Raw genomic sequence first — 23097 nt, forward strand, 5'->3', positions numbered from 1 at the left:
TTCTACTAGCCTGTGAATATTGTCATTCCCAAAAGAAAACATTTCCGGCATTTCCCAAGACCCGGTCCGACCTACTGTGCTGCTACTGTGTAATGCTGCTAAAGTGCTCTTTTATTTAACAGGCCTGACTTTACCAGCGACGGAATGTAAATACGCCGATGTTGCCCGAGTGTTGCCGAGCGGACCGGAAGTTGCACTTCCTGGAAGAACTTGATGAAAGTTGAAATACGGGAAACTATTAAAATTGGAATGCTCCAAAAAAAAACAAGAACACAAATATGGTAGTTTAATTTTCAGGTGAAAATGAGTCGACATACATTACAGTAGTTGGAATGCCTGGCAGTGCTAACACAACTCGTATATGAATGCGGAACCTTTATATGTGTAACTAGTTTCGTGTCGGTGTCGGAATCTTCATTGTCAACAGAAGTGCAGCAGGATTGGTAGCTAATGTCAGTACCCCCCCCCCTTTTTTCACAATTTCTGTCATACTAGCTAGACCAAAAGCTTGTTTTTGAAGTTGTTGCAACTGGATTTTTGTAGAAGTGAAAATATTCGACGCTGCTTTTAAATTCGATGAGGAATCCATATATTTCCGCGATACGTTAAACATTCGGCATTCTTTGTAACATGTTGCCTAATGGAGGGACAGCTTCACCAAAGTGTAACTATATATTTAAACCAGTTTATTAACGTTTCCGTGTTTTATTAAGTAAACGGGAACGCGTCCAGCTGTCAGTGACATTTGTTTTACCGTCTCTACTGCACGGTGGCGCATAAGGGCAACCACGCAGCAACGTCTAAACATAGAAATGATACAACCCCAAAAAGCACATTCAGTATACCACAGGAATATGCAGCGGGAGAGGGTTGCAAGCACATAAACGCTGCAGGATCTAAAATAAATAAAATAGCTAGCATTGCTATTTCCTAATCATTCCAAAATGAAGCGTGATTTCAATGGTGATTGATCGGAAAGTCGGTGATATTTTTCCCTTAATGTGCAGTACTGTACAGTAAAAATGAAAGTTTAACTTAGTTTTATGTGATATTCAATGATAGTGACGGTTTTCAGTATATTCAAGAATACTGAAAACCCCAAACACTTTTTCCTGTTGCTTCCTGATGGTTTTATAATTATAACCAGTACTCTCCTCTCTATTGGACCTCTAATCTGCAGCCTGTGAGCACACTCTGTTGAGTGTGTGTTGGGGATGGAGGCCACCGGAGTCTCGTCTGATGTTCTCCTTGAGCGTCCATGGCTTCCTGTCAGCATCGATGGTTGCCATCTGCTCGCCAAGAGCTGGTTTGGAGAGACAAGGTGCCGCATCCTGCTGACTGACCTGCACTGTGTATGGGAGGAGACGATGCACACGGCAGCCATCCAGAGCCGAGCGCAGGTCCAAGGACAATTAATTAGAAAAGATGCACCCTGTGTAAATTAGTGGTGGGAATCTCTTCCCATCTCCTTCAGTTCGATAACGATTCAGAGGCCTGCAATTTGATTTGATTAGCGATTGTGAAGGTTTTTGGGCTGACATTTAGCATCTGCTCGTTCCAGGAGCTGAACAAGCGCTTGCAAGCCCCCGTCAAAGCATTCTTAGCTCACCTGTGCGAGGTGGTTCAGCCCTATTTGTCAGGCAGTGGGCGGCCACATGACAGCGAAGCTCACATCTCTTTGATGCGACTTGACGGCGGCGACATGGTGTTGAGGCTGAAGAGTAAACTCGCAGGGCTGCCCTTCTATTGGGAGTTTCGCTGCACCCCCGCTCCCATCACTGTGGTATAGTCTGCATTTATTTAAGTCCCTCTTTGCTTTCAAAGACTATTAATCCACTTTATAAAATATACATGATATAATAGCAGCCAGACTGATATAAATATGATACAGTGTTGATATGTTTGCTTTTAGTTTATTTCGCCAGATGTGCAATTGGCCTTAATACAAGTGACTTTTTCTTTTGAAAGCTAAATTAAAAGTTATTAATCTATGTTTTTGTGTGAAAATCCAGTGTATGTATAGTAAAGAAGACCCACTGAGTTGGAATCCTTCAGAAACTGTTGTTTTGACATTGCTGTGTTCCTCTCTGAAATAATTTGAATCTGTTGGCTGGAGCCCATAAAACACACCACATACCTTTCTTTTAAAAGGTTTGTCTCCACCTGGTGCGCCCCCTGCTGTCCATGAGCCACGTGCTGCACCAGCAGGTGGATCAGTTGGAGGGTTTGCTGGCCAGGAAGGATGCTGAGATCCAAGATTACAAGGATAATGGAGCCACTCTCAGCAGAGGTACGCAATGCACCCAGCAAACAATGTGTTTCAGTGCCAGTTAAATGTCAGGTACAATGTACAATGTATCACCTTTGGCCATTTTTTCTTGATGATACCGATATAGAAATATGGCGGAACCTCAGTTTTTGTCATTAATTCACTCCAAAAGGTCAGACAAAAGTTGAAAAAAACAAAACTGACATTTTCCCATCAGAAATTATGCAAATCCAATCACACATTTGATAGAGAATAATTAGTTTTACATGCAGAAAAAAAGCAAAATCCATAAAAATGATGAATGAAATGGATAAATGAACATTTAACATTACTCTAATTAGGGATGCCTCATTTTATTTTCAAGCTGATACCGATAACCAATAACGTCCTGGTTCTCAAGACGGATATCAACACTGATACCTTGTATTAGTATGTATATGTGTTATTTTTATGTATTATTTTTAAAATGGGGCCGCACAGTGGTTAGCATGTAGGCCACACAGTCAAGAGATTGGGAAGACCTGGGTTCGATTCTCCGTGTGGAGTTTGCATGTTCTCCCCGTTTGTGATTTTTCTCCGGGTTGTTCTCCATTGTTTCTGGCTAACTGCACTTTTTAACCACCGCTGCAATAGGAACAAGCCCTGGGTGTCTTTGTTTATCTGTACCACACAGACTGAAATGGAAAGCAGTGAAGCATACAAACATCTTCAAGACTTCATCTGCATGCTTAGTACAACATATTCATATTTGGTCCCAAATGCTGATATTATGTGGGAATCCATAAAGATAAGGTATGATGATGTTACTGAGTGATAATATTCATATTTGTTAGGTGCACAACCTCAAGGTAATCCATGCTAGCATTAACACACACATCATTTTCACCTAACATTCAAGTATGTGATGCACTTGAATGCATCATGCTTGTTCTATGAACAAATAAATCACCCAGACAGATTAAATAAAGATGACTGAAAGATCCCTTGGTCATAGTCTGTTTATAGTGTCCATCCATCCATCCATCCATTTATATGCCAATTATCACAAGGGTCGTCGGTATGCTAGAGTCTATCCCAGCCATCTGGGTGAGGCGGGTGTACACCCTGGACTGGAAGCACATATAGACAAACAACCATTCACACTCACATTCATACCTATGGGCAATTTGGAGTCGCCAATTAACCTAGCATGTTTTTGGAATGTGGGAGGAAACCGGAGTACCTGGAGAAAATGCACGCACGTACAGGGAGAACATCCAAATTCCACACAGAAGATGGCCAACGGAGATTCCAGGTCTTCTCGACTTATTTTGTGGAATGATACATGGACTACTTTGTTGGGCCCATAAGACAGCGTATGGAAAATCAAGACACATTTTTGGGAATAATTTTTGTTTTGTATTGTATTGTATTTTGTAATTTTTGAAAATGAGTTACATGCTTTTAAATGTGTCACATTTAGTAGCTAATGCTCATTGATTTTTTTTTTTTTGTCTTGCGTGTAGCCCGCCTGCAGACGGATATTTTTGACCAACCCGCCTACAGAAGCAGCTTCTTGGCAAAGGTGAGAGGTCACACACACATCACACTACTGTTATGTTGTGTTCTGTCCTAACTGTCCACAAGACTCATGCTGGAAGCTCGGGGTCTCTCTTTGCCTCAACCCTATAGCAGCTACCTGCTGTGTTTACTGTACCGAGGTGTGGAATTTCTCATCTCTGCCTTTATTGACCCCGGACTCCTCTGTGTGTGTGTGTGATTTAACATTTCATATCTACCTGAGGAATGTCCAAGGTGTGTCTGCCTCCATGTTTCAATCTTAATGACACACAAAAGCTCAGTTGCATCATGTGGTGTTTGGACAAACGGCAAAGAGTTGAGTCAGGTTATTATCAGGAAGTGCAGCTCGGGTACCTCAGTGGTAAGAGGTACATCTTGTACAACTTGTTTAGTGGTAGGCAATTGCATTTGGTACCACGGTGGCCGCTTTTTGTCTTACTGGACTGGCCGCACGGCCCGACCAAAGACTTTTGAATTTCATTTCTGGTGGTAAATTCCACCGAGCTGTGACGAGGCCCCGCTTTCAGATTAGACTGAAATCAGAGAGGGTTGCACTAAAGAGGGATTCGCACAGCAGATTTAGCTGTGTGTGTGTGTGAGTGAATGCAGGTGTAGGTATTTGGCGAGTCTGTGCAATGTTTGCCAAGGTCAACTCTTTACACGTCCTTGTGCCTTTTTTGTTTCTTGTTTTTCCTGTAAACGTCGACGCTGCATCTGACTCAAGTGTGAATGAGTCTGTGATCATGAGTGAATCACCTTTTGACACTTGCCCGACCGTTACCGCTGCGATGTGTTTACCTGCCAGCACACAAATGACTTCTGTGTGTTTGTGTCCTTTTTGACCAATGTTTCCGTCTCCGCGGTGACCGTGATGGGACAGCGGAGGAGCGGCCTGCGGTCTTCCTCTCAAGCGCCTTCCTTCCACTCTGCCGCCACACTTCAGCTGTGTTCAGATCAACATTGACTTTTAGCCTGCACTCCCCACTTATCCGCACACAGCTTCCCAGAGGGCCTCAGTGTGGCGTACATCGGGATGTGACGCACATGTCTGGTTTCGGTGTTGGCGTGTGGCACTGACTGCTTTTATAGGACGCTTGTGTGTTTTCGCCACGGAGGTATCAGCAGCCGAATTGAAATGTCACCACTGGTGTGATGGCAGTGCGGAACTATTCTCAAGGCGTTGACTCAATCGCAAGTGCACTGTTTCGTCTCTCATCCGAGCAGGTTTCATCAGTTCATTATTAAAGACTAGCTAGTCTGAGGGGAAGGAGCCGTAGCCAAAGTATTTATCCTTGGGTAGAGGCTCGCCCTAATGAGAACCGTTTTGGTGCCATCAGCAGTCGTTAAGACACAGTGGAGCCAATGGCAGTATCATTCCATTCAATTACAGTACAACAGTGGTAATGGATGATCATGTCGTGTTTATTACTTTGTTGGAGGCTAAATTTTGAAATCTTTCAATATGGGGGACACCGGTGCGACACCGCCTCACCCGCATGTTCAGAGATGGTTTCTCTACCTTGAGTAGGTGGCCTGCCTTGAAAGACCATTGTTGTTTTTTTACCTTAGAGGACAAATACTTTGGATCCTGCACCATCTTCTCTGACTAGTGCTGTCCTATCTGCCATGAACTGCTGAAGCCTCCTTGAATGAGAAGCCAAAAGTCTTCCAAGACCACCTGAATAGCCCAGTGGTGAACGATTCAATGCCCTGAGATACAATGACATGGACGAGTGAGGATGTTCTCAGGCAATCGTGGAACTAGAATGATAGCTTTTGTGAAGAGCTCCGGTTTCCTTCCACATTCCAAAAACATGCTAGGTTAATTGGCGACTCCAAATTGTCCATAGGTATGAATGTGAGTGTGAATGGTTGTTTGTCTATATGTGCCCTGTGATTGGCTGGCCACCAGTCCAGGGTGTACCCCGCCTCTTGCCCCAAGACAGCTGGGATAGGCTCCAGCACACCCGCGACCCTTGTGAGGATAAGAAAATGAATGAATGAATAAACTTGTGTACTTGTGTACATATAAACACAGTGCCTACATCTCTCTGGGACTATGTATGACAATACAGTAGCCCGTCAAAAACGGGGGGGGGGGGGGAGTCCCATTTAGTGAGTTGTAAACAGGGCACTCTCTATCAACCATGAATGCGCAGGTGTTTAATCCTGTGAGTGGTGCATCTTCCTTTGCACAAATCCTCTTTTTTGCACAATTTCAGCCAAACTAGCTCGCGCCGTCGCACACTGTCCATGGTTAAAATGGGTGAACACAAACAGTTCCTGACGCTTCTTCTTGTTAGGTGTTATGCCGCTGGCCAATCACAGAACGTAGGCACCAAAAGTTTAAAAAAAAATGATTTGGGAGAATCGGAATATCAGAACCGGTTCGATTGGTTTTTGTGGCACAATCAGGCAGGCTTCCACAGCGAACGTGGAGGCGCACGGCAGCCTGTTTCTTATAATAATACGGCTTTAAAAAAATCTTTTTCTACACTAGAACTGTTGCTAAAATTGTACTTTCTCAGAATATGAGTTTATTGTTATTTAAATTGACTCTGTGTGGAGTTTGCATGTTCTCCCTGTGCATGCGTGGGTTTTCTCCAGGGACTCTGGTTTCCTCCCACATTCCAAAAACATGCTAGGTTAATTGGCGACTCCAAATTGTCCATAGGTGTGAATGTGAGTGTGAATGGTTGTTTGTCTATATGTGCCCTGTGATTGGCTGGCCACCAGTCCAGGGTGTACCCCGCCTCTCGATCGAAGACTGCTAGGATAGGCTCCAGCACCACCCGCGACCCTCGTGAGGATTAGCAGTAGAAAATGAATGAATGAATGAATGTTATTTAAATTCTGACTTTTTTCTCGTTAGAATGTTTCTCTTTTTACCAATTTTTACATTAATTAAGTTGTTCTTGCAAAATTTGGACTTTTTCTCTGTAGGTTACAACTTTTCTTTGTTAATATTTTCACTTTGTTCTTGTAAAATGACTGCTGATTTTTCCTTTTTTTTAGTTGTCTTCTTCTAAAAATCATCAGTGTCGTTTTATCAACAATAGGCATAATGAAATGATCACCAAGGTGCTTGGTGAAGGGTTTAAACCTGGCGTCACTCACCCCATTCTGCTACAACTCGTGTCCGTCTCGTGGGAGCTTCTCACATGCAAATGTTTCAAACAGCGGTGGATGTTTTGTGGTCTTCCCGTTTTTTGTGATGCTGCTTCAAGTGCACGATGAGATTGGTCGTGTGAAACCTGCCAGGTTCTGTGCCACCACAGGAAAATTGTGCATGACAGGTTTTGCACTCAGCTGCACTCAGCTTTTTCAGACCTTACTGACAAAATGGTCTTTGCTAAACACGCTAACACACGCATATGTTGTGATTATGTGGGCCCTGCATGCTGAATCCTGTGCTGCTGGATAGAAGTGCTGGAATAGACTGCTTGTATCGGAGTAGCAATATCGGGGATTGTAAATGCAGGCCGATACTTGTTTTGTATGCTGATATCGGACCAATGTCAGCTATGAATGTCGGATTTGGATGCCTGACTTGAACATTCCTGATCAAACATGTGTCATTAGTAATGCTAACAAGTAGCCACCTAGCATCCCGCCTTAACAGGAAGGGTTTGGACCTCATGACGCACACTCAGGGCTGCATTAGTGCAGACATCTTCAGATTGTCCTGTTTTTTTTCTGCAGTGTCTTCATCCGCCATGCTGCTGCTCGAGCGCATGAAATCCCAAGGTGCGCACAGCACATGGGTGCTTCTCTATACAATCTACTATCTTATCCCTGATGTTAATATAGTATTGGTATGCTATTATTACAGTAATAATGATGTCAAGCAGTGAGATTTTAATTACTGTAACTGTATGGTTGCAATTGTGTTTACTATCATGGGTCATGTCTTCATCGTTACTATTGCTACTGGTAAGTTGGACTGTTTCATTTCACTGATATCATCTCCAGTGTGACCCTTAGCCATCATTGACATTTAACTGTTCTGTTTGTCACTGTTGTTGTTTTCTTGTTGCTGCTGTTTTTGTCTCTCCCTCTACTGCCCCCCCCCCCCCCCCCACGACCCCACCTTTCTCTTCTCTCTTCTTCTTTTCTGTTCTTCTTCTTGCTCCGGTCCAGTCGCCCCAAATGGCATAACAAAAACATCAAATAACGGCAAATAAAATTTCATGGTACAGGGAAGTTGTAGCCAACACCTTTCCTGACACAGAGCAAATCTGTCTAGCATGTAAGGGCATTTAGATCAACAATACTATCTGCCCCAATGGCTGGACGGGACAAAAAAAAAAGAAATCCCAAGGTGCAACAATGTTGCGGCCCCGCCAAAATGTCTTTGTCAAACGCGGATCTTCATTTGGGGATCTTCAAGCGGCAAGCCATAGATGATTTTGATTCAGCGCAGGAAGCTCAGGTCACATGATGTGGAAAAAGCAAACATAAGGTCGGCAACAGCGGGCAGGACGAAGTGAGCGAGTGTGAGACTCGACGGCACCAGCAAACCCCCAGCGCAACCCGCCACCAACCCCCCTTTAAAACAACAACAGCTTCTAAAATCAGCGCTGCTAACTTGCTAATAATAGCCAAACGTCAACAGGCTCTACCCTTCCTCGCGCTACCTTCCCCGCCACAGGACGCAGGTTTTGGAGGCGTGGCTTCCAGGTGAGCACTCCTTCTATTCCGTTTCTTCTGAGGACTTTGTCCTGTTACGAGAGGAGAGAACAGAGCATTCCAAGCGGCGTGGAAGAGGTTATTGAACTTTTGCCTTGTGTGGGTTGCAGCCTTCCTAGTTTAGTGCTTCTGACTGAAGTGTCTTTATCAATCTCCTCCAAGGGAGTGTTATGTTTCCATGATATATTCAGAACAAACGGAGCCCCGGCATCTCCAATCCTCCAAAAGGGGCTGGGGGATGGATGGATGGGGGGGGGGGGCACTGTGAATAAAAATACAGTATAAGGTGGGCTTTCTGCTCACTCGTCCCCCCTCAGCACATTGGTTCCTCTGTGCCCAAGGCAGAACTAAGCCTCCCCATTTATTTTTACGATATTTAAACAAACAAATCACAAAAATAAATCAATGCGAAACCTCGAAGGCTGACCAAAGTGTGCTGAGGAGACCCGCCGGCCCGACAGCGAGCAGGAGACCACCAATTTCTGAGGGTCAATATTTGAGGAGCTAATTTGGTGGATCTGTGCTCTTCTGCGGGGCGGAAAGAAGGACTTTACAACTGGAGTGTTTATCTGTGTCACATAATGAGTCATGTGACGGATACCTGTTGTGAATGGATATGGTCATCATCTTCATGGACACGTGACTACGTTGTTCCTCATCGGGCTTTAGAACAATCGCAACCAATGACAGAGAAGCGGCTTTCACTTGATTGCATTAATTGTCCCATCATCAATTTACCTCCTCATTCAGACTCTCCCTCTGGTTTGTTGTGACCATCACGGCTCCCAGAACTTCAGCGGCAACCTCCAGGAGCTCTACGCTGCGGTCGTGGCGCATGGGAACGCACGCAAGCGCAAACTGTCTGAGCAGGACCAGCAGGTTGCGCTGAATCCTGACCTCCCACAAGCCACAGGTTTGTTGTGTCTTTGTCTTGCTGACTGTGTCAGTCTTCAAACCTTTGTGTGTTTGGGTTAGGTGATAAGGCAGATGCTGAAGCAGAAGACAAAGACAGCGACCAGAAACAGACAAGTCAAGTGGAGGAACCAAAGAACTCAGCCACAGCACAGCAGGTATGGCACTCATGTAGTCAGGTCATGGAATGAGGAGGGTGGGCGATGCTGCACATTTTGCTATTGATTTTATCCCTTCAAACTCCCCCTGGTAATTTGATGGTGGCTTTTTCTTTCGACTTTCTCTTTCGATTTTCAGTCAACATTTGCAATAAAAGTGACTTTTAGAATGATTATATTAGGTTGAAGTCCAGAAACATCCCTTTCTCTCTTCAATTGCCATTGGTCACTAGCGAAGGAAGCTAAAAAGCTAAATCAGAGGTGGGGGAACTTTTTGGGTTAAAAAAATGTGGCAGTGGGGTCGTCTACATATGAGTGGACATGAAACACGACATACCCACGGTGCAAATAACACAACACATGCACAGCAAATTAGCACTTCACATAAATCATCTACTATACTATCACATGGGTGATAAACAACAACTAACGGAGCATAACACTTAAGGCTCTTACTTTCAAATGCCTGCAAGGTATGCTGGGTAGTCCAGCAGGAACATGAGCTGCAAACGATAAAACATTGGATATAAGAGTATGTTAACGTCCCTTCACGACCTCCTCAATATATTTTGCAACCAAGCAAAAATGCAACAAACATGGCGACATGTGGGGTGTAGCACAAGCTTCCCAGCATGCCTTGCAGCCGGAATGTATGGGTGTGATTTTGGCATGTGTGTAGACATGTATGTATTTGGATGCCCACATTGGTGCAGTAGGTAAGTCATGTGCGTGACGTGTGTGTTTTGTGTTGCTTGGATCACTTTTTGGCATCTGGCTATTTCCTGTGTCTTTGAATTTGTTGATCTTGATTTGAATCATAAAAAATGTTAAGGCGAATACACCAAATAGTAACAAATATTTGAGAGCATGTTATGAATATATTAACATGAGCAAATGTTTTATTTATTTTCAATAGCTCTGTACATGTGTACACTCTTTACGCCACAAATAAAGTAGATAAGTGTGAGATTTTAACACCTAAATCTTCCGTCGAATGCTAATTCCTCCCCTGCAGGTTGTCGTCCCCCGCTGCCGGGCTGAGCGAGCGTCTTCCAAAGCAAAGAAGAAGAAAGTGGTGGGCTTGTTTCGATGACTGCCAGCAGTACGAAACACAAACTGTCATTTTAAAGGACATTTTAATCACTTTTAGATGGATTTTAATCTTTTTTAAGTGTGGGACACAGGCATTTTATCATATTATGAATATTAACAATAAATTGCTTGGATATTGCTTATTTAATGTCGAACTTATTTGCTACATCAACGATTGAAAATGCTAACAAAGGAACTCCACCCATCAGGTCATCAAGACGTAGTATAATCTACCTGATATGTTACCTGTTTCAGACATGTTAACAAGTCACTTGATTACATTTCATTACAATTCAACATGTCTGCAAAGGAGCAGTTTATTTCAACCTAGCTTCTTGCTAATAATTTTATTTACACTATATATATTTTACAATGGGGACTGTGGTTAGGGCGCAGACCTCGCAGCTAGGGGATCTGCGTTCAATTACACCCTCGGCACACTGCATATATATTTTTTAATAAATAATCACTAATTAAATCCAGCCTGCGTCAGAACTATACAACTAAAAAACAAGCTTGTATAAGCTTATCTCCACCCATTGGACTGTCTTTAGTTGGACTGTCTTTTGTGTGTTTTATATAAACAGATGGGACCGATATCCAAGTACCCTGTCTTTTCCTCTCTTGTGCCCCATGGTGGAGAGCACTTGGACACCCCCGTCCTAAAGGCTGTGCTTGTGTTATCTCTCTGCAAACTCTGGCTGACAGGAAGATGTTGACTTAAGGTGTTGCAGCACTTAGGGAATTCAAGTGAACGTTGGGAGATAATACAGGAAGTGACATCATGTGTGAGGTTCGTCCTCACCTGCGGAATGATGATGTCATTCCAAAAAGGAGGCGTGTGTGTGTGAGAAGTTTCCAGACCCCCCCCCCCCCCCCCCCCAAAAAAAAGGGCCAAATTGTGGCTCCAAAGCCCAGGATTGAGTTGAAAGGGCACGTGCAGGCAGACCTAGACGGACCTTTACTTGGTGCCACTGATGGGAGGAGATGGGGGGGTTGGAACCTCTTCCATGAGGGGACACTGCTGCAGGGACACCCTTTCACCGCCGCGGCGCGCCTCCTCGTCTCAGTGAGAGACGGCTTTGAACGCGCCTGCCAAGATAAACTCACCTCGCCTATTTATGCCTCAGCCTCCAATTTATGCCCCAACCTCCAAGTGCACTCGGGAAAGGAGGGAGTTGGCGGCGCGCAAGCAGGTTCCCTCTCCGCGCTCACACGCGTGGACACTTTTACGCACCGGGAATGGCGACTTCGGAGGACTCGGGCAAGAGTCCTTCACTTTTAGCCCCATTCTGAAGTAGAAAGTGTCAGAGGTCCCAGGTGGAATGCTGCTCCCAACGCTGATAACCTTCCTCGCCGCGTGCGCCTTGCTCCTGACGCCGGGCTGCGAGGGCTGCGGGCCGGGTCGAGGCTACGGCAAGAGACGCTCACCCAGGAAGTTGGCACCGCTCGCCTACAAGCAGTTCAGCCCCAACGTGGCGGAGAAGACGCTGGGGGCCAGCGGGAGGTACGAAGGAAAGATAACGAGGAACTCCGAGCGCTTCAAGGAGCTCACCCCGAACTACAACCCCGACATCATCTTTAAGGATGAGGAGAACACAGGTGCAGACCGCATGATGACGCAGGTGAGGCGCACACGTGCACCTTTTGCGGCACTTGTAACTTTCATGGCGCACTTTGACCAGTCTCGAGACGCGTGGAAGCGCTTATCTCGTTTTTCCCCCACATTCCTTGTTGACTCAAGGCCGCGAATAAACCTTGTTGTGTCTTTGTGTCAAACCACTTGGTGATGGATGAACACAGACACACATTTCACGTCACGCTTCCCGGTTGAGACATCCATACCAGCCAACAGTGTCTGTTGGACTCCCAGATTCCCTTTATGGGGGTGTGTGGATCGATCCAAATATTCATAGTAGCGACGTCATGCTATCAATAACGAATCGATACCAGCGTGCAGAGACTGTCATTGTGTGTAGTGTGTGTTTTGCATATTGTTACATTGTTGTATTTAGATATTGTTATATTGTTTGCAAATTCCTCTGACATTCCTCGGAGAGGTTTGGGGGCTAAAAGCCAAAAGATTTGAAGACAATAGACAAAAGTTTATTGCTTTACTTATTTTTCACACAATTGTGTAATGAAATAATTTGTAATAATAAGAATTTGGCAGCCAATGAAAGACAAATCACTCTTGCACAGGTTTTTCTTGGGGAATCCTGACCTGTGTACACTGCAAGAAATATCATCTCCTGTCCCGTCCCATTCCCTCCCTGCCTTCCTTGTTGGAACTTAAAAAAAAAAAACGTTAGTTACGTCCGTATATTCAGGAAGGATGTCACATTTGCTCATAGTTGACCTTTTGACCTTCAAAATGTCTCCCAAGAGAAGGAAAGTGAAAAGTCAAAGTAGACAGTGATAATTATGCAGTGTAGTGATCTCAGTGCCTTTCCCTTGAAACACTCCTTCCAGTGGGCAAGACCAGAGCCATTTGCGGACCACGGAACATTGTAAAAATGTAATTTAACAAGAAAAATGAAAAAAAAAAATAGAAAAATCAACGCAACTACAAGAATAAAGTCAAACTATTAAGAGAAATTTTGTAATTTTTACTGAAATAATGTGATTATACCATGATATTATGAGAAAAAAATAACCTAATTTTAGTAGCATTAAGACATTTTACACAACAATGTTACAGCACACAGTGAGCCTTTAACTATTTAGTGTTACTTTTGTTTTCGCAGCACACGGGCCAGAAAAAGCCCATGTCACCCCTTTTGAAGCCTTAATGAAAGTGAATTTTTCACCTCTTGGGTTTTTTAAATACGTTTTTTCCTGCGGCCGTAACTTACGGCAAGCTAAAACTCACCTCTGAACCCCTGATGTCACTTCCTGTCCAACACACACTCGGCTCCCCTAACACATTTACAGCAACACACGAGCAGAAGTATTGTTTATGTCTTAAATAGCTTAATGGGCCTGGAACCAAGTAACCGTAATAGACAAGGCAACACTGTATTTTATATGTCCTTCATGCATTCTGTGTACAGTCTGAGGGACTTAGGAGTTAGGTTTAAGTTCTGACTTACAGTAAGACTCGACTTACATCACCGTCGTAGGAAAAGACACTCGTACGCAGACCGAGGGGTTGTTGTGTTTTTTTGCAGCATGTCCACGCTTTTGACCAGCTCGCAATTTATGAGCTCCACCGTTACAGCACACAGTGAGGCTTTGACTGTTTCGTGTTACTTTTAGCTTGTTTTCGCAGCACACGTGGACAGAAATAGCGCATTTCACCCCTTTTGAAGCCTTAATGAAAGTGAATTTTTCACCTCTTGGTTTTTTTTTATTCGCTTTTCCTGCACGCCGCTGCACATACAGACGCCCCTGTTCCAGACCCCACTTCATCACTTTTGTGGCGACACAAATGTCCAAGTTGACCACAGACAAATCCATTGCGACTGAGAAACTCTCTGCAGACTGTCAAACTGTCAGCAGATTCCACAGCCATCGTTCACTCACTGATGAGATAGTAGGGTGGGGCCAGGATGCCGATTTCAGCATCCATCCAGTCTCAAGTATATGCAACGTCATTATGACCGCTATTCAGACTTTTTACTTGACATTTTTCAAGATTTTTGAATGATTTTGGCTTTAATATGCTGATCATGATTAGAACCAGAATAAAACACAAGGGAGAAAATGATCAACAATCTAATTTCTTAACAATTTATTCAACGATATGATGCTCCAGTGGTGTGATGTGCCCCCTTCCTTTTTTTTGCCTGTTTTTCACACTTACATTTTTTAAATCATCAGACAAATTTAAATATTTATAATATTGTAATACATACAGTTTTTAAATTACACTTTTTATTATCGCGCTGTGTGAAAATGTGATTGCCTCCCGTTAAAACATAACTGAGATTGACATCTATAAGTCTGGAAAAGGTTACTAAGCCATTTCTATAGCTTTGGGACTCCAGCAAACCACAGTGAGAGACATTATCCACAAATGGCGAAAACATGGTGACCTTCCAGAGAGTGGCCAGCCAACCATAACGACCCCAAGAGAGCAGCGGCGATTCATTCAAGAGGTCACAAAAAACCCACAACAACATCCAAAGAACTGCAGGCCTCACTTGCCTCAGTTAAGGTCTTTTTTCATGACTCCACCATAAGAAAGACACTGGGCAAAAACCGGTCTGCAATGGCAGAGTTCCAAGACCAAAACCACAGCGGAACACAAAGAACATCTCAATTTCATCTCAATTTTGCCAGAAAACATCTTGATGTTAAAATACTCTTTAAAAAGTAATGCTGCATTCCTGAAAAAGAACATCATACCAAAAGTAAAATATGGTGGTGGTAGTGTGATGGTCTGGGGCTGTTTTGCTGCTTCAGGACCGAGAAGGCCTGCTGTGATTAGTGGAACCATGAATTATGCTGTCTACCACAAAATCCTGAAGGAGAATGACGTCAAGCTGAAACCAACTTGGGCTCTTCAGCAGGACAATGATTCAAAACACACCAGCAAGTCCACCTCTGAATGGCTGAAGAAAAACCAAATGAAGACTCCGGAGTGTCCTAGTCCAAGTCCTGACCTGAATCCTATTGAAATGCTGTGGCATGACCTTAAAAAGGCTTCATGGTGGAAAATCCTCCAATGTGGCTGAATAACAACAATTCTGCAAAGATGAGTCAGCCAAAATTCCGCCATATAGCGCTGTAAGAGACTCATTGCAAGTTATCACAAAAGCTTGATTGCATTTGTTGCTGGTAAGGGGGGGCCGAACCAGTTATTAGCTTTAGGTCACAAAAGACCCCACAACAACATCCAAAGAACTGCAGGCCTCACTTGCCTCAGTTTTAAGAGACTCATTGCAAGTTATCACAAAAGCTTGATTGCAGTTGTTGCTGCTAAGGGTTTCCCAACCAGTTATTAGCTTTAGGGGCAATCACTTTTTCACACAGGGCCATGTAGCTTTGGGTTGTTTTTTCTCCCTTAATAATAAAGTTTCATTCAAGAACTACGTTTTGTGTTCAGTTGTGTTGTCATTGACTAATATTTACATTTGTTTGGTGATCCAAAACATTGAAGTGTGACAAACATGCAAAAAATAAAAATAAAAAATAAACACTTTTTCACATCAGTGTATATTGGGTAACACGAGTGTCAATGTGATGATAGGGATGTTTTAATATGTTATATAATAATGTTAAAACCCATATTTAGAAGGTAAACAGGTTTTTATATGCTCTGCCTTGGATTTATAGACTCCTACACCACGTAAAGTCACAAATATTGTACACAAATATTTACAGCTTAAAATAGGCAATAAATTCACGAGCGAGATGAAATCTGTTATTGAATATGATAATACAGGTCAAATGCTAGAACGTTCACAAATTTGATACGTACATTTATGTGCACTGATCATGTCTTTTTGTCAAGTGCTAAGATTTCCCACATTGTTGGTGGTCCTTGAACACACCACAACAGTTTTGTTTAATTGCATACAATTGTTTGAGGTAAATAAGGTCAATAGTGAAAAATAAGTTCACAAAAGCAAAAAATATTGTCTGTTTGACGCCAAAGCCGTCATTGGCAAACTATAAAACAATATCGACAACACAACAAAAACTTTTTTTGTGAGAAAAAACATAGAGAGAACTAGTATGGGTCCAACATAGTATTGACCCGCCCAACCGCACCACCTTTGAAGGTGTGCAAAGGTGCGTGTTGTCTTGTCAGCCTGCGTTTGCGATGTTTGCGCAGCCAGCGGTTTGGTGCACAAGCACAGTGCATGTGCTAAACGTGGTGTCTAATTTATGAAGCCTGACCGCACAAAGAAAACACCAAGGTTTGAATCCGCGGGCTGTGTAAAAGGCAACTGTGGCCACCAGAGCGAGCTATTCTTATCATCGCCGGCATGTTAATGTTGGATTTAATCCCACTTCTCAACTTCCACAGACGTGACCATAACCCCCAATCCTTCAAATTGTCTTTGTCAATAAACTTTATTTGTGTAGGATAGTTTTTCCTTGCTGCATATTTCAAGTTGCTAATAGACTTCCTGTCTGTCAGTCAGTGTCAATCATAAAGCTTCATTGTACATGCTATAGTGGATCCCCGCATATTCAGTAATCCCTCGTGAATTTAGTAGCATCCCTTATTTATGAATGAAAGATTTTTACAGTTAGATAAGGGTTGCCCAAAGTGCGGACCAGGGGCCTTTTGTGACCCATAAGCTTTTCAGAGTACTCAAAGATGCTTAAAAAACAGAGTAAAAGGTGCATTAAAATGACTTAAACATATCAAAGTGGAAATGGAAAAGGTTTGGGTCGAGCATAGAAAACCTGTTTACAACCATCTAAATGTGTGTTAGAGCCCTTTAGACATGAACTAATACCCCTATAGTCACATTTACACTGATATTACCCAATACAGTGTAAAAAAATAAAAATGAGAAAATAAAATATAGACTCACAAGATCCTTTTTTACTTCTGGTTTCTTCCCAGTACTTCCCGCGGTGGCTATTGTCTCATCAATGTAACATTACTGACACCTAGTGGCCAGTGTAGATTGTATTTGAATGCCTTATGTTTTTATGTTAGTTCATTTAGCCATGATAGAAGCAAAACATCTGTATTAAAATGTATATACACATACACACACATGTACACTCGTCCCCAACAGCATGTTACCCAGCATGCCTTGAGGGTTATTAGTGTGTACTTAGGCATTTATTTTAATATAGGCATAGTTGCACAGTTTGCACCTCACGTGTTAATCGTCTTCTTTTGTCTTGCACCGTGTTTTCCGTACATTTCAAGGTGTGTGTCCGTGTGCCAGAATCAGAACCATGTATCTGTGCCACAGCGCTGCAAAGACAAGCTGAACTCTCTGGCCATCTCCGTGATGAACCTTTGGCCCGGAGTCCGTCTGCGTGTCACCGAGGGCTGGGACGAGGACGGCCACCACTCTGAGGACTCGCTTCACTACGAAGGTCGGGCGGTGGACATCACCACCTCGGATCGGGACAGGAACAAATACGCCATGCTGGCTCGACTGGCGGTGGAGGCGGGCTTCGACTGGGTCTACTACGAGTCCAAGGCCCACATTCATTGCAGCGTCAAGTCAGGTGAGTTTAGCCCTTGGTCCTTTTTCCTCCTTTTCCCATGGCAAATATCCAAATACCAGAATGTGCCACAAATCAGATGCGATCACTCCCATCTGTTACTGGTGGCAAGAATGTAAACAGGAAGTAGGTTTGTTGCCTGGACTAACGACAATGCAACTAAACTCAGCATGAAAAACAAAAGTTCATAATAATGATCATACATAGAATCAATCCCAAATCTACCAGGCCACGGTACATCAGCCAATAGCAGATGACACGCTAACCCCTGTTTAGTATTTACATGCTAGCTGTACTGTTGTTACGATACTTGTATTGGAACAGATTCATTGAGTTTGCATTATTTCTTATGGAAAAAAATGCTTTGGTTTTTGCACAATTTGGTTTTCATTAGATGAAAATCAAATGTAATGTCAAAATGCAAAAAAAAATTTTTTTAAGCATATCTATGCATATAAATGATGAACAGAAGTGATACATGAACATTTAAGGTCGCTTTTACCATCACTGAAGATGTGACTGTTGACAAAGACACGATGTGTCAGCGAGATCAACGCAGACACCATTTTTTGAATTCAGATCACGGGTGCAAAATAAACCAAAATGGAGCCAAAGAAAGTTGCAAGTACCAGAATTTCGATAAAGAAGATGAGAAACCCGACTGAGTTCAAGAAATAATTCAAAACACAAAAGGTGGTGATCTGACTGCCACATCTTGTCTTTGGCAACAATCACGTCTTCGGTGAAGGTGTAACCTTTTCCTTTTCATATGTCATTTATATGCATTTAGAATTGTTCTAAGCATGTAGAACTATAAAAATGTGTTTTGTGTTCACATTTTTGAGACTTGTGGCGTAACTGTGTTATTTAGCAAAGAGCTACAGTCAAATCGCTGATGATATCATAGACCAGCATGCTAATAGGATGCTACCAAGGCCGTTTGGTGATAAAAAAAAATAAGACGTGGACTCACCTGGTGTATTAATAACTGGACACGATGTCCGCCATATTGAATGTTCCCAAACTGAGGCAATTTTGTCATAAATTTTGGGCCTTAACTGAAAAACATGCTTACTGTGTGGTACGCTAACCAAGGTTCCACCATATACTGGGTGTGTAGCTTCAGCAGGATTAGCTTCTACGATCAACCTTCGTAAAATCTACTGCACAATTTGACAAAAACAGCAATGATTCAATGATTCAAATACTTATTTAAATACTTATTACTTGTAGTGACTACCAGAGCGTGCGCGACCTTGAAAGTCCAACACAAGGCAATCTGCACCTCCTTCCTTCGCCCGCTTTCACTCTTTTGGATCACTGACTTTCTGTCTGTGCATGAACATCTTGTGCTCCATTGGTCTCACCGCCTCCCATTCTTCATCCTGCTAACCTTCTCGTGATGATGATGATGAAGCTGCAACTTTGTATGCATGCAAAAGTAACCCGAGTGTGCTGAAAGTCGCGCACACACGTGAAAGAGACGCAAGCACAGCATTTCAAGTACATTTTGCTCCCAGTAGTAACTGAGATTCTCCTTTTCTTTCCCTCTTTTCCTACTTTCTCTCTCCTGTCCTCCCAGATCGGGTTGCGAGGGCGCATTCCTTGACCTGATTACAAGGGCAACCAATCAAGTTGGTATCTTTTTGGGTTCTCTTTTTCCTACAATTGACACCAGGAATGAAATCGTTCATGGTAGAACAATTCAAGCAACGTACCACAGCTGGCCGCTAGGGGGCAGCAGAGAATTACCCCATCATTCCTGTAAAGGCCGAGCCTTTTGCACCAGGATGAGGATTCAGCGGCACTTGGACACATTTTGTACATTAAAGATGCAAAAAGCAATCCAATGTGGTGCATTATAATTATACTGTTATATAAGCTTTGTGTAAATAGATGACATTAAAAATAAATATAACTTCTAATGCTCATTAATCTCATTAATAATTAACTAATTTTCTTCTTATAATATGCTGAGGGATTATAAATAATCAAACATTTCCCCATAAGACATTCATTTTTTCAATTCTTTGTATTGTAAAATATTTATAGCACAATTAAAAAAATCATAGGCCTAAGTAATAACCTATTGAGTGTTATTGACCTGTCACAATATTTTAGGAACCTTGTACAGTTTATGATTGGAATGTAGCTCTCTGGTCATCATGCCAGTCTTGGATGCAGTTATGAAAAGTTAATCTTTATGACTCTTTATTATAATAATAATAATGAACAGCTTCCAGGTCACACCTTGGTCTTGGTCACCCTTGCTGTGGACTGAAATGAGTCACCAGGTGCGTTTCGTAGTATTTATCATGAAAACTATCTTTTCTGACCTATAAATGTAGTTAGAATGTTGCATTCTCGTGTTAAACGATGCCAAAGCATCAGATAATGAGGTCTGAAAGAAGTTTTGGGTGGCTCTCCATGCTTGGTTTTACAGTGTTTTTCTAAATGCGGACCTGGGTATCTGGAAGTCCTCGGGAGCGCTTGGGAATGTGACCAATCACAGCGGAGTGGGCGTATCTAGAGGAGTGAATTAAACAGACCGTTTAGGTCGGAAGCAGGAAGTTGATTGAAATACTGCAGAAATAGTTGCAAAATCTGGAAGATCTAGAAAGCTTTCTGTGTGGGTTATCGTGTGTACCTGCTGTAGGAGTCCACAAGTCAATACCATAGGCCCCCTTTGACCTTGAAATGGTTAAAAATCATTCTGTAAGTTCATTAGGATGAATGAAGATCCATGGAGGTTCTTCTATACTGCTGAAAGAAATACAAATGGGGTTGTCCAAAGTGTGGCGGCATATTGTAGGAACACTAACTTGCTGTGGCATCCTTATCACAAGGCTAAGAGTGGGCGGCTTTTAGCATCTTTAATGTACAAAATGTATCAAAGTGCCCCCTCATTGGACAAAGTTCAGACGCCCCCTTTCTGTAAACGACGGAACTTTAAGTACTGAATTGATTTTGTTGTGTTTCAGACCACTCTGTGGCGGCCAGATCTGGAGGCTGTTTCCCCGGCGACGCCTTGGTCACCGTGGAAAACGGCCCACCAAAGTTCATGCGTGACCTACGACCTGGTGAGCGAGTCCTGACCCTATCTGGCAGCAACAGCGGTGCTGAACTGGCCTACAGCGAGGTCCTGACCTTCCTGGACCGGGACCCGGCGAGCCACAAGTTCTTCTACACAGTGCAGACGGAAGACGGTGCCCGCCTCTCGCTCACCGCCGCGCACTTGCTGTTTGTGTCGCAGGGGAACTGCTCAGAAGCCCACGCCGCCCTGAGGACGGTGTACGCCGCCGCCGCCCGGCCAGGCATGTGTGTGCTTGTGGCTGGCGTTGGACCAGGGAGGAGGCGTCTTTCGGGGATCGCTAGGATCACTGTCACAAAGAAGAGGGGAGCTTTCGCCCCGCTGACGGCGCAGGGAACGCTAGTGGTGGGCGGGGTGGTGACGTCCTGCTATGCGGTGGTCGACCAGCATTCCTTGGCTCACTGGGCCTTCTCGCTACTCAGGCTGATGCACAGCTGGACCGGCACCAGTGGTTACCGTGGCGATGGGGTCCACTGGTATGCTGAGCTTTTACACTGGCTGGGGGGGATTTTGCTGGACTCGGGACAGCTCCACCCACTCGGCATGACTCCAGCTCTCAGGTGAGGCAAAGATGAGAAGCCTCTTGGGAGCTCCACCTGCTTTCAGAATGAAAAACTACAATTCCATGAATGACTTTCATTTTCCTGGAACACATGGGGGGGGCCCACTGGTCGTATATAAACATGTCGACTACTTGTACAGTAGCCTCTCAGCTTCTAAAGGGGGGGTGTTCTTGGCCTTTATTGGTACCGATACAAAGCTCCAAGCAACGTTAAATGGCCCCTGGACACAACTCAGGGTTCATTTCCTGTTGCAACTGGGTGGCGCTGAGACATACACAGGAAGTGACCTACTGTATGTATGGCTTTGAATGTTTTCTTCATCCACCAACTATGATGAAGATCTATCCTTGTGGAATGAGTTATTCATTTTTAATGGCGAATTCGCTGATTCATCATCAAAATGTGTCGCCATGCCCCACCCACATCTTACAGAACAGCCTACAATGGTTCTCGATATAACCCGATCACCCGTCCGTCTCGTATCTGTCATTTTCATTTGTGCTCATTTGGTCAAAGTGCCAAGGACTAGTTTGTTGAAATGCAACCACTTGTTTTCGCCCTGCAATCACCGCCCGAAACCAAAATGGCCGACTTCTTGTTTATTTTGGAGTTCTTAGGACATTTATGTGCGTCCTGTCATGATCGACATCTCCACCAAAGGTGATATGGGTCTGTGAAAATGGTGGCAGGGTCTATTTAACAAAAAAAATGAAAGGAGGCGCTACCCAGTGAGTTTTGGGGGCTCATGTTTGTGATATGCATTTTTGAGATTTCAGGCCCTCAAAAATGCGATTAAATCGGTATAATAATATTATTTATTATATATTATAACAATAAATAAATAACAATATAAATAACAATAAATAAACTAATAATTTAGTAAAAAAAACAACAAAACTGGGCTTCAAATGTACAAATATATGACAAATAAGGGCTGCACGGCGGACGAGTGGTTAGCACGCAGAGACGAGACCCGAGTTCAATCCCACCCTCGGCCATCTCTATGTGGAGTTTGCATGTTCTCCCAGTGCATGCGTGGGTTTTCTCCGGGTACTCCGTTTTCCTCCCACATTCCAAATATATGACAATATAAGGGCTGCACGGTGGAAGAGTGGTTAGCACGCAGGCCTCACAGCTAGGTTATGCCGGATAATAACATACCATCTATTACCAAATTCCCAATTCAACAATCCGACAGGAAGCTGAAATCAAACCAAAACGTGTTCATCATTACAAAAAACAACCTTTGATCATCCTCCTTAAAATGGCCTCCACTTTAATAATAGGCTTTGTCGCCGTTAAATATATTTTATCAACTGACAAATATCAAAAGTGTGGACACCCCTGCTGTAGAACAAGAGGTCATTTTCAAAATGTCTTAAGCAAAAGTGAGCTCTTACTAAATAAGATGACTTGCACACTCTTTTTTTTAATCTTTGTAACATAAAAATTATTTTATAGCACAAATTTACATATTTAAGCGTTTTTTGCTGAGAGAATGTAAACATGAAGTTGTATTTATTTTTTTAAAATAAAGGTTGTGAAAATGACGGCATCGTTTCATTACTGCCCCCTGGTGGTGCCACTGTATCTGCTCTGTGCTTGTACGGTGGGGGC

General features: G+C 43.3%; 2 protein-coding genes across 3 annotated transcripts; both read left to right on the top strand.

The window, feature by feature from the left end:
• Positions 1-312: 312 nt before the first annotated feature.
• nhej1 (nonhomologous end-joining factor 1) lies at positions 313-10818 on the top strand. Of its 2 annotated transcripts, XM_058051031.1 has the most exons (8): positions 313-452; positions 1181-1400; positions 1562-1783; positions 2152-2290; positions 3775-3833; positions 9269-9431; positions 9494-9588; positions 10604-10818. In XM_058051031.1, exons 2-8 carry the CDS (start codon positions 1215-1217, stop codon positions 10679-10681), a joined length of 942 nt encoding a protein of 313 aa, XP_057907014.1. In that variant the 5' UTR covers positions 313-452; positions 1181-1214; the 3' UTR covers positions 10682-10818. The 2 variants fall into 2 exon arrangements, with proteins under 2 accessions (XP_057907014.1, XP_057907015.1); XM_058051032.1 differs by lacking the exon at positions 1562-1783.
• A 799-nt stretch (positions 10819-11617) lies between these two features.
• On the top strand, positions 11618-23011 carry LOC131104154 (indian hedgehog B protein-like). Its single transcript, XM_058051030.1, has 3 exons — positions 11618-12305; positions 17568-17829; positions 20808-23011. The coding sequence occupies exons 1-3, from the start codon at positions 12006-12008 to the stop codon at positions 21479-21481; spliced, it is 1236 nt and encodes a 411-aa protein (XP_057907013.1). The 5' UTR covers positions 11618-12005; the 3' UTR covers positions 21482-23011.
• Positions 23012-23097: the final 86 nt, after the last annotated feature.

Source organism: Doryrhamphus excisus, chromosome 16 (genome assembly GCF_030265055.1).
Source record: "Doryrhamphus excisus isolate RoL2022-K1 chromosome 16, RoL_Dexc_1.0, whole genome shotgun sequence".
In the NCBI taxonomy this organism is placed as follows: Eukaryota; Metazoa; Chordata; class Actinopteri; order Syngnathiformes; family Syngnathidae; genus Doryrhamphus; species Doryrhamphus excisus.

Bases quoted from the DNA above. Each gene is read 5' to 3' on its own strand.
- nhej1 (XM_058051031.1), top strand. From the start codon at position 1,215: ATGGAGGCCACCGGAGTCTCGTCTGATGTTCTCCTTGAGCGTCCATGG. The intron at 1,401-1,561 runs GTCCAAGGACAA...TGCTCGTTCCAG, and splicing joins CCATCCAGAGCCGAGCGCAG to GAGCTGAACAAGCGCTTGCA. The intron at 2,291-3,774 runs GTACGCAATGCA...TCTTGCGTGTAG, and splicing joins TGGAGCCACTCTCAGCAGAG to CCCGCCTGCAGACGGATATT.
- LOC131104154 (XM_058051030.1), top strand. From the start codon at position 12,006: ATGCTGCTCCCAACGCTGATAACCTTCCTCGCCGCGTGCGCCTTGCTC. The intron at 12,306-17,567 runs GTGAGGCGCACA...TCTGTGCCACAG, and splicing joins CAGACCGCATGATGACGCAG to CGCTGCAAAGACAAGCTGAA. The intron at 17,830-20,807 runs GTGAGTTTAGCC...GTTGTGTTTCAG, and splicing joins TCATTGCAGCGTCAAGTCAG to ACCACTCTGTGGCGGCCAGA.